General features: G+C 45.3%; 1 protein-coding gene across 3 annotated transcripts in view; it reads right to left on the bottom strand.

The window, feature by feature from the left end:
• Positions 1 to 10,261, bottom strand: part of Map9 (microtubule associated protein 9) — a 25,446-nt gene extending 15,185 nt beyond the window's left edge. For 2 of the 3 annotated variants that reach the window (XM_026785219.1, XM_005344143.1), the window contains exons 1-5: positions 10,059 to 10,261; positions 9,149 to 9,298; positions 8,047 to 8,131; positions 4,472 to 4,786; positions 1,763 to 1,980 (exon numbers count right to left, since the gene is read on the bottom strand). In XM_026785219.1, the coding sequence (XP_026641020.1) occupies positions 1,763 to 1,980; positions 4,472 to 4,786; positions 8,047 to 8,131; positions 9,149 to 9,223 (693 nt within the window). In that variant the 5' untranslated portion in view covers positions 9,224 to 9,298; positions 10,059 to 10,261. The remainder of the gene's footprint in view (positions 1 to 1,762; positions 1,981 to 4,471; positions 4,787 to 8,046; positions 8,132 to 9,148; positions 9,299 to 10,058) is intronic. The other variant, XM_026785237.1, reaches the window with a different exon arrangement.
• Between the last annotated feature and the right edge of the window lie 940 nt (positions 10,262 to 11,201).

Below are 11,201 nucleotides of genomic sequence, written 5' to 3'. Positions count from 1 at the left end.
CCAGGGAAGAAAACTGGTCAAACTCCGTGGGAAAGCCCACGAGAGGGACCTTGAAGAGTCAGAGTGGAGCCAGGGAGACACACAGCGAGCAGTGGGGGAATCTAACTGTTAAAATTGGAGCAACCAACGGGATAATAGCTCTCCACTATGGGCTGTGTCAGACACTACATGACCACGTCAACAAGACCACCTCACGGTGTGGAAAGATTCCATGCCTTACAAACAAGGAGTCCAACACAAAACACCAAGAGAGTGATAATAAAGGGGAGGAGAGTGGCCTGGACAGAAAGCAGAGCCGCTGCACAGGCAGTGAAGCTATGGCTGGATATGTTCCTGTGATATTTTCACCACAGTGCTGCTCTACTTCAATAAAAGAGTGCACACTCATCACATTTCAAGTCAAGCGACGCTGGCTTACACATTTTAAGTTTACAGTTAAGAATCTGTACCTGGGACTGGAGAGATGGCTCAGAGGTTAAGAGCACCAGCTGCTCTTTCAGAGGACCAGGGTTCAATCCCAGGACCCACATGGCAGCTCACAACTATCTGTAACTCCAGTTCCAGGTGATCCGACACCTTCACACAGACATACATGCAGCCAAAACACCAATGCACATAAAGCAAAAGTAAACAAACCATATTTTAAAAAGAATCTGTGTACCTCTCTAAATGGAGCTCCCTTCCCCAATTCCTGTCCACCCAAAGGTCTTCATTTCTAAGTCCATATTTGCGGATGTAATTGCTGTCAAGGCCTATTGTCCTAATTCTGCTAGGATTTGTTTTAGGAAAAGAGGGAGCCAGAGGCACAAGGCATGGTGGTGACTGCACGGAGGTAGGACCCTCTCGGGCCTCGGGAGTGGCCTGACATCTAGATTTCAGAACTAGGAAAGCCAGTTTCTCCTCTTATCAACCTCCTTGTTTGTGGCAGTTCCCGGAAAACCACTGGGATATTTAATTGAGCTGGTAATTGTATTAAATACATAAAATCAGTGTTTCAGTTCCTCCCTTGATTTTTTTAGAACAAATTAAGAACTAGCCAGAGGAGCCGCAAGTGAAATCAAAGCGGTCAGCTCTAAAGGAGATGTGCTCAGGGTGACTTAGCACTAGACATCCCTGGGCTTGGTACTGATGTCTCTCTGCACCACGTCCTGTGAGCAGGTCCTTCTCCCACACTGCAGATGAGCAGAAAGAGGAAGAAATCTGGCCAGGCAGCTTGCAGTTCAACTTCCCGATCCGCTCAAGCAGATTATGGGGGAAAATGTACTTTTCTGAGACATGAGCTGGAAGTTGGCTTTGCACAGTGAAATACCAAGTGAGGTGACAGTGATCTCCCTGGTTATATAGCAATCATGGCTCCTCATGGAAGCCAGAGGATGTACCAGGTCTCCCAGAAGACAGAACACCCTGAGAGGGAGAATTATGACAATTCAAGATGGGCAATACTACACATTCCCAGAAAAAGAAAACTATTTTCAACATCTTACCTTCTTTGAAATGGATGCATCTTACTCTAACTGCTATGGGTATAGCTTCCCAGTGGCATGTAAAAGCATGCTATGTTTACAGTCAAGAGAATTTTATGCTCAAGGGAATCTAGTATAGTTTTTTAAAAAATGAACACATCAAAAATAAAAGAAAAAAAAACAAAAAGAACTCTTTAACAATTGCAAAGGAAAATGCAACATACATGTAGACAAATGCAAGCGCATGCACACATGCAGGATAGGTCTGAACTAAGGAACTCAGCAACTGTTGTGCCGACCTCAAGATCAAGGGTTTCAGAGCGTCCTTTTTCCTCAGTTTCCACCTCTGTGCCATTCTGCCTTGGGAGGGCAGGGCTGGGGGCAGAGTCTTCACTCGGGGGGTGTTCCTGGCCATCTGCTCTGTCTCCCTCCTCCGGGGGGCTGATCTTTTTGACGCTCCTGGGCCGAGGTGAAGGCTTAAAATGGCCATCAACCTCACAGCTGCCGCCGTTTTCCCCTAAAAAAGGAAAGGCTGTGAGTGTGCGAGCCTGACCTCGGCAGTGCTGCGGGCATGGGGTGAGTGTGCGAGCCCGACCTCGGCAGTGCTGCGGGCATGGGGTGAGCCTCTGTGCACACTTCTCAAGCTCCAATAAAGATTTCTAAAACAATTGCTGCCATCCTGTAGTTAGCTAGTCTAATTTAGTTTTATTAAATGTTAATTTCAATTTTATGAGTTTTCTTAGTATTAAAAACATTTCCAAAACATAAAGCATCACAGCACTTCCCTCTACGGAGTGAAACCCCCGCTGAAGCCAGGCCCTCCACACAACACCGGCCCTTTTCAGTATTCAGCATTCAGGGACTTTGCAGGTGGAGAAAATAAATGATTCTTAAATAAATAAACTGACAAAACAAAGAAAAGTGCTACTGCGGGCGTGGAGAAAATGATGCTGGTCTCAGGGTGTGGAGGGCCCCTTGTGGAGGAAGGGATGCAGCGCTGACTGCTTAGAGAAGTCTTCCCTCCAAAAAGTCCCTAGCAGATATGGTGGGACCCAGGGTACTTAGCGCTCAGTGGTTATGGTGGTACCGAGGGTGTTGAGCACTCAAGAAAACAATCCAATCCCCAGCATTCTAAATACAGAATAATTAAAAAAGAAAGCACTGATTTAAGAGTATGGCTAAAGCCAGAAATGACATTCTTTCTCTAATGTGAATCGGCTATGTTTTCATTCACTCATTCTGATCCTTCATTACTTCTCTGTTCCAAGTACTTTTCAGGGCCACTAGTCTCAATGTTCGTGCTCCACACAGAAGAACCGAACAACTTCAGTATATTTCACGTCCCAATTCCATTTCCAGAAATGCTTAGCTTCAACCCTAACAAGATTATTACTTAGATGGAAACCCTGCGTTCATCCACACCTAAGGGGCATTCAGAATTCTGCTGCCACCTTGTGGTTAGAATATAATATTGACTTACTCATTTCAATTTTACCTTTACTGCAACTTCCCACCGGCTTTTTCCAGTAACTGAAAGGTCTTGTTTATTAGCCCACATCGATGCAGCGCAGGCTAGCCTCAAACTCACAGCAATCCTACTGCCTCACCCTCTGGAGTGACAGGACTTCGTGTCTGCATTAACACACCAGGCTCCTCCACAGTTTTAACGGATTAACTAGGTGGAGAATTACTTGGCACCTATGGTAAACTGGGAATTACACACATCTGGCTGTTTCAGAATAATTTTGGCTGCTGTGTTCACATTTCTTCTCTGAGTTCCTTTTTTTATTAATCTCTCTGGTCAGTTCTTGGGATTAAATTTGGGACCCTTTCCACATGCAGGGCAAGGACTTTATCGTTATACTACATTCTCAGTCCTCCAAGTTTCTTAGCGACCAAATTCAGCTATGCTCTACCTACGAGTCCATCACTACACTTGGGAGGCTTAGGCTGGAGTTAATTCAGCTTCCTTACATGGGCGGCTAACATTTGATGGCATTTTCTAGTTGCTTCAAAAGATTCTCAACACAATACTGTGGGACAAGAAAAACAGGTTTGCCCTCCCACTTCAGCAGCTGGAGTGGCCGAAACCATTGGCCCATGTCGCACATAACTACAGGTGGCGACGGCTGTGATCAGTGGCTTGGACTCTTTCCTGGGAGTCTCTGTTCTGATTTTATCCTTTTGTCCCTTTGAAGTTCCTAAGAGTATCAGGGATGGAAGCATCATTCCTTAACATATGTCTGAAATCAAGTTGTATCTGATGTCGCAGGTCCCATCCACGCTAACTAAGAAATGCCTGGCAGAACTACACTTGACATGATGGGAGACTTCACACAGCTCAGCACTAACTAGTTCTTCCTTTGTAAAACAGAAAGGAAGATGGCCAGGAGAATCCTCGCCTTCCCACATGCTAGTTCCGTGGTATCGCCCACGGGCTCCCAGGGTACCACCTGACTGTCCTCCGTTAGTCCTCCCCCTGGTCAAGGGGTCAGCACACTGGTGGGGAGCACCTCAATCACACCAGGAAGCTACTTCTATCCTCAAGAAACTGGATTTTGGCTGATAGGCCCATGCAGTAGACCAAAGAAAGATTCTTTTTTCTTAAGGAGAACCTGGAAGCTTCATTAACACCAAAAGCAGAATATTGATATAGAAATGCTGCCATGCTTCTGTAGGCCCGCACTTGAACCCAGGGCCTTGTGTATGCCGGCTGTCTACCCACCACTTCAGCACACTATTCAGTGCAGCCCCCTCCCCACACACCGAATGGAAGCTGATGAGTGTTTGGGAGCTGCATCTGTGGGTGACCACAGCAGCTTGCTTTTCTCTCACTCCCCAGCACAGATTCCAGACTGGATATGCAGAGGGCTTCTGTAGCTATGGCTACTAAGCTACAGTTGAGAAATTGGAAAGTTGAATTCATTAGCTACCATATAAAAAAATTTTGACAGGTTATTTTAAAACAAATGTTCTGGAAACGCAATTACAGTAACTTCCCAAGTTACCTGGAGATGGGCTGCGTTTGCTGAGAACTCTGGGTTTAGGCTTTATTGCATTGATCTCTTCTCCACCTTCTTGAGCATCATTCTGTGATTTGGAAGAGGAGTTCCGGGCTATATCGTCGTGAGCTTCAGGTGACGCGCCTCCGCTGTGCAGGCTGAGCTCCTGCTCTCTGCACACATCACTCTTTACGTTCTTGGTTTTCAGAAAGGACAGTCGTGGAGAATTCTTCTCCTCATCGTCAGATAAGTGAAAATCGTTTACCTTTTTTCTAACTAGACTTTCATCTGTTGAGGTATCTGAAAATTCGCCTAGAGAAACTGAATTATGAACAGGAAAAAGGTGATGTCAGCAGTGCACTTTAAACATGCAACGACCAGATTCTATCTCTTTGAAAAGCGACCATCTTCAGGAAGAGAGAGGACCAGAAATAAATCAACAATCCCAGATAGTACAAATTGATTTTGTACCTCTTGAAAACCGCTAATCTTGGCACTCCTTGTTGGCACTTATGAAATAAAATCTGAATTTCGTTAACATACTAAAAATATTTACCAAGTGTCTGCAGCACTGTGCTTATTCCGAGGAATGTCTCCCAAAGATTGCTCAATGTTGCACCCACCCCAAAATATTATATCTAATAAAGAACAGCTTAAAAAGATGCAGGACTTAAAGGGCTGTTCACAGTACAAAACAGCACATTTCATTTCAGATTTAAAATTCTATATGCTTATACCTGAAAACTAAAGTAGAATGTTTAGCCCACTTAACAGAAACCAAGTTAACCCAAAATACTGGCTATATGAATGTGTAGGGTCTGTCTTTCACAATGACCCACTTTGGTGTTTTGACTGAGAATATTCCCTGTAGGCTCAGGGGCTTGGACACTTGGTTCCCAGCTGGTAGCATTGTTGAGGAGGAAGTGCATCACTAAGGACAGGCCTCGGAGCTCACATCCTGGACCACCTCTGGCTCTCTGCTTCTTGTCTGCTGATGTCTCTTAGCCTGCAGATCCTGCAAACTGCGCACGCCTACAACTTTCTGCCATGCTGCCCCACCATGACGAACTCATGTCATAAACCCAAATAAACTCTTTTTTCCATCAGTCTCTTTGGCCATGGTGCTCTAGCATAGCAACAAAAGAGTAACTAAGGCAGAAGTTGGGACCAGAGAAGAGGCTGCTGCTAGAAACCGGAATGTGGAACACCCCGGCGCTCACACAGCAGTGGTTAAACTTGAAAGGAGAGTTTGAAAGTCCATCCTAGGAGGAGCCTGGGAGACTGAGGTTCTGAGAGTCATAGGGACTGTAGCGGTCCAGCTCAAGAAGTTTCAGGAGGAAGCAAAGACTCTAAAAGCAGGTAGGATAGAGGCCATTCCTTGTGGTTCTTGTTGAAAAATCTGGAGGCTGTCTGGCCTTGTCATAGGATCTTGCCCAAGGATAAAAATGTGGGTTTGTTTTTGTTGACTTGGACACAAACTGGAATATCTGGGAAGAAGAAACCACAACCCAGGAACTGCCTCCAGCACACTGGCCTGTGGGCTTATCTGTGAGGCAGACTCTTGACTAAGGATTGATGTGGGAGGGCCCAGCCCACTGTGGGCAGCGCCATCCCTGGGCAGGCATCCTAAGAGCACAGAAAGCAAGGTGAGCGAGTTGAAGGACAGTGAGCCCCTGGGCAGTGTTCCTTCACGGTCTCTGTTCAGTTCCTACCTCAGGTTCCTGACTCAGCGCCTGAGGTACCTCAAGGATGGATTGCTACCCAGAAGTGTAAACCACATAAACCCTTTCCTCCCCAAGTTGGATTTGGTTAATGTTTTATCACAGCAATAGAAAGCAAACAGTACACTAACTTAAAAAGTAATGGGCTTAATTTCTTTGATAGAGGAGGCTTGGAGACAGCGTACCATGGAATCTATGGCATGGTTATTACCGGTTTTGCTTTGGCAGATCTGTAAGAAAAACAAGCAAGCTGGACCGGAAGATACGGCCCCTGGGAAGCTCGGTGTTTCAGCACAGCTTGTTGAGATCAGCACAGTTAGCAGAGGCTCCCAGCTCTGCACTGGAACAAAGGGAAGGTGCCCTCAGGGCAAGACCCCTCCCCCACTAGGTAGCTGGGTTTCCAATTGTGAAAGAGGATATGGAATTCTGCTTCTAGAAACCAATGGGATAAAAAGAGATGTGACCCAATGACAGCCAAGCTTGGCAGTGGCATTCAGTTGGTGCTGACTTTGGAGGCACATAATTCAGCTGTAGGAGAGAGGACCATGGATTCTCCTCCTGTGGTTGCAGAGAGCCTCCCTAACTAGGTGAGCTGTGGCAGGAAGAGAAGCCTCTGTCTGAAGGCCCTGATGGGGTGAAAACCATGGTGTGGAGTTGTGAAAATGAAACTTGGACCCTGCTGGAGAAGCAGAGCCCTGAGATATCTGCCAGAGGGAGTTAGAGACAGGAAGGGGGAGGGGGGGGGAGCTGCAGACAGAGAAGCCTGAGGGGCAGAGCCAACAAGAGTCCTGCACACTGATTATGGAGCTCTGTAGGGCTCAAGCTTGCCCTGCTATGTTTCTTTCTGCCTTGCTTTACCCAGTATTTCCTCACTATGGGCCCCCACATGCCTCTCTTTTGAAAGGTCGTATACATCCTGTCCCATAATATCTTGGAATTATATATTTTGCTTTTCTGGTTTTCCAAGGGCTTACAATTAAGAGATTGCCCTGAATCGTCCAAAAGAGACTGGACTTTTAAGCGGTGCTGAAAATGTTAAGGATGATGGGGAATTTTAAAGTCGGATTGGATGTGTTTCACATTGGCCGTGAGCTCATGGGTTACAGAAAGTGGAATCGGGCAGTTTGAATGAGAATGTTGGGAACATCGGCTCAGGTACGTGACCACTTGGTCCCCAGCTGGTGGCACCGTTAGGGGAGCAGGTATCAGGTGTGGAAATACATTACTGGGGGAGACTTTCAGAGTTCATCGCCTCCACACAATTCCAGTTTGCTCTCGGCTTCACGTTTGCTGGTGAGGTTATGGCTCAGCTTCCTGCCCCTGCGGCCATGCCTGTAGATTTCTTTCCTCCAAGCCCACTCCCCATGAGGGACTCACATCCCTCTACAGCTTTAAACTAAAATAAACTCTCTCCCTAAGTCCCTTTAGGTCATGATGTTTTATACCAGCAACAGAAGAGTAGCTACTCTACCCACAATCCCAAGCCCGAGTCGGGCCGCATCAAGCAGATTACAGAAGTGTTCCCAGGTTGAATCCTGTCACCTCCGGTTGCTATCTGAACACAGAATGCTCCAAGTTGAACTTAGAGATGAAACTTCGTTCTAATACAGCTTACTTCTAAGACATCACTTCATGGTAGACCTGCTGATAATGTACTTATATAGTTTTAAATTCACATTCAGAAATAAGCAAAAATAATCCGTAAGCTTCTTGAAAAGAGTGGCTTTCTAAGTCATTGCACACACAGAAACGAGTGAGCTCATAGGCACTGTATTGTCCTAAGAAGTTAGTGGATACGCGGCATATAACTAGGGAAGCAGAACACAAGGAACTGGTCCATTTGTGTCTCCCTTTACATACCAATCTCGTCGCTGTCAAAGTCATCTGAGTATTCAGAACTCCTCTGCCTGGCTGATCGGGCTGTAATTGCTCTGATCAGCTCATCCTGAAAGGAGATCAGTAATATCAATTCCCATCCAAGCAGGCACATCTCATACTTAGAAGTAATTTTTAAACAAGCAATACTTTATTATTCTGCTTTCAAATTTAAGTTTCATTCCTCCACCTTCACTCGAAGCCTGCTTTGTGTCACGGTCCCAAGTCATCAAACTCACTGCAGGCCATTTAAATGGGAGCCATCTCCTATGGGATCTGGAGTTAAACAGGAAGTGGCTACCAGCATCAGATACACTAATTGCAGGTTACGATCTGAGCTAAAAGCTCATTAATGATAGGAGCATTGGTTTCGATGGGATTTATCAGAAACCGACATTTTCTTAGAGACCTGTACATTCTGAGGGAGGTAGGGACTTGGGTTTGACAAGCAGGGTCGGCACACAGCCTACCATTGAGCCACACTCCTCTCAGTCTAGCACTGGTACTTTGTGCATACTGCAGATATGGGAATAATCAATACTGCAGATATAGGCATGATCAATACTGCAGATGTTGGTATAATCAGTACTGCAGCTATGGGAATAATCAATACTGTAGATATGGGTATAATCAATACTTCAGATGTGGGTATAATCAATACTGCATATATGGGCATAATCAACACTACAGATATGGGCATAATCAATACTGCAGATAAGGGTATAATCAATACTGCAGATATGGGCATAATCAATACCATAGATATGGGCATAATCAATATTGCAGATGTGGAAGAAGAGTTTGGAATTGTGATGACCCAAGTAAGCCTTTTAATGCTTACAATAGAAACCTGAAGTCTAGACAGAGACAGACTCTAAAGCGGCTCTTTTACTTTCAACTTAGAAGCCAATATTGAAGAAAGAGTAGTCACAGAGTGGCTATTTTAACACCAGCATCCAAAGTTGACAAACCACCTACAACACAGCAAAAGAGAAGCAAGAACTCTCGCTTCTAGCCAGACCCCTGGCAAATCAGCAAGTGCTGAATTCTACTATACTCAAAACCAAAATGCCTTGACATATTTTACCTGAAAAGAAGTTCTCTTGGTAGCTTTTGGACTCTTGGTATATGCCAAAGTTGTGCTGAAGATTTCATCCGACATAGTGTATTCTTTTTCTCTACTTTTATAAAATCGTTAATAAATAATTGGAATAATTCATTCAAACTGTGATTATGGCTGAAAAATATATAAATATATAAAATAATTAGACGTTTTTACATGATCGAGATACTCTATTCCTGGCATTAGTGTCCTTCCTTCCACACAGAAAATACCCCGCTCCGAACACTGGCCTATGTGTTCACTTCAAAATATAAATGGCGTTTTAGTAAAGACATAAAATTGTCCCAACAAATTGCTTTCGCAAAAAGAAAAGACAAAAGAAAGTTACTGCTTTACAACTATTTTAAGAATGAATAAACTTAAAATATAAATTAAAAATAAGGCTAAGCACCAAATGTCCCAGATATTTCTCACTTTTCCATTATTCAACAATATTGCTTTGCAGATGCCAGCATGACTTATTCCAAGAGGACTGTCAGAGTCAAGGTTATCTCACCCCTGACCCGAAAAATGAATTGCATATAACCGTATTCAAAAACAATGCTTCGCCACGAACAGCAGCGACATTTTCCTAAGCCGTTTGTTTGCTTTCTCACAAAATAAAATAAAACACACAAGGACGTCTCGACACCAGGCTGCATTAAAGTCTCTGTGGTTCGCGCGACGCCGGAGGCCCATTCGATGGCCGGCCACCGCCCAGAGTTCCCCGGGCCGGCCAGGTGGCGTCCGTGTCCCCAGCTCCTCCGCGCGGCTCCCGACCCAGCAGGAGCCAGGCCCGCGCACAGCCAGCGCGGTCCCCTCGGCTCCCCGCGCCCCCGGCCCGCGCATCCTGCAATCCACCCCGTGCCCCCTGCGCCCGGGCTCCTGGGACCACCTGAGAATGCAGCGGTTGGGCTCTAGCACCGACGTCGCCCCGGCCAGGGCCTGGAACTCTGCGAAACCAGGTATTGGAAGAAGCAGGAGGCGGGGCAAAAGATGGAGGCGGAGGGCGGTTGCTAAGCAACAGCGTCCCCGGGAGGAAGTGACTTCCCACCCACCTGGTCTCTCGGGTACCCAACACTGACTTTCTGCCCGCGTCACTAGGACAACGGCACAGGCCAAAGGAAGTGACGTCACCGGTGGCGGTGTTGGGAGCTCCGCGCCATAGCAGCCTGTATGCAAAGACCGTTGCCTAGGAGACAGGACCGTCCCTTCGCCGTCAAGCCAGGGCCACCTTGATTGCTCATGCTCAGAGTTCTTGTTCATGAGCAGGTATGGCTTAACCGCGACGCAAAGCGTCGTTCGGCCAGCTAGGACGTGGAATCTGTGAATCTGAGCAGCGTCAGCCGACCCGACGGGAAAACGTGGTAGTGACGTTTGCAATCTTTAGAGTCCAGCTCCACAGTTGATTCCTGGCGTTTGCAAATTAAGGTCTCTGCTTTGATTTCATCTGAAACTAATATTTATAATGATGTCCTACTTAAAGGGTTGCTGTGAATATTGAATGCAATACGAAGTGAAATGCTGGAAAGTGTCTCGAATCCAATGAACCAAAACTGCATTCGGATAATATTACAGATAAGCACTTTTTGCCATGAAAGCAGTACACCACGGAGCCTGGGAAAAAAATATCCCATCTGCACATAGCACAGAGACTGTTTCTCCTTTCTCTGTTTAGCCAAGAATTGCTTAAAAGTCAGTCAGCAAATAAAAAAGGTCAAGTAACCTGGAGGACAATGTACGCTTGAAGGAGTTAATATCGTTGCCATTTAATTATCATAAATAATGTTAATACACAAAACATTTACAATTTTTAAGTTACACAGGTTCCATCTACTTTTCACTTGGAAACAAGTTTGTCAATATTAATTCATTGGCTACTAACTAGTTTGTTTCTATATCACCATAATATTTTACTTAGTAATTATTTCCAAAGAGATAACACTGAAAGCTAGACTTACTAAATCGGCATGTAGATTTCAATGTACATAAAAATACAAAGTTTAGTAAGAAAAACATTTCTAATATTTTCAATGAT

Source organism: Microtus ochrogaster, chromosome 1 (assembly GCF_000317375.1).
Source record: "Microtus ochrogaster isolate Prairie Vole_2 chromosome 1, MicOch1.0, whole genome shotgun sequence".
NCBI lineage: Eukaryota > Metazoa > Chordata > Mammalia > Rodentia > Cricetidae > Microtus > Microtus ochrogaster.
Note: the sequence above shows the minus strand (reverse complement) of the source record. Positions and strands in the feature narration are given on the sequence as shown.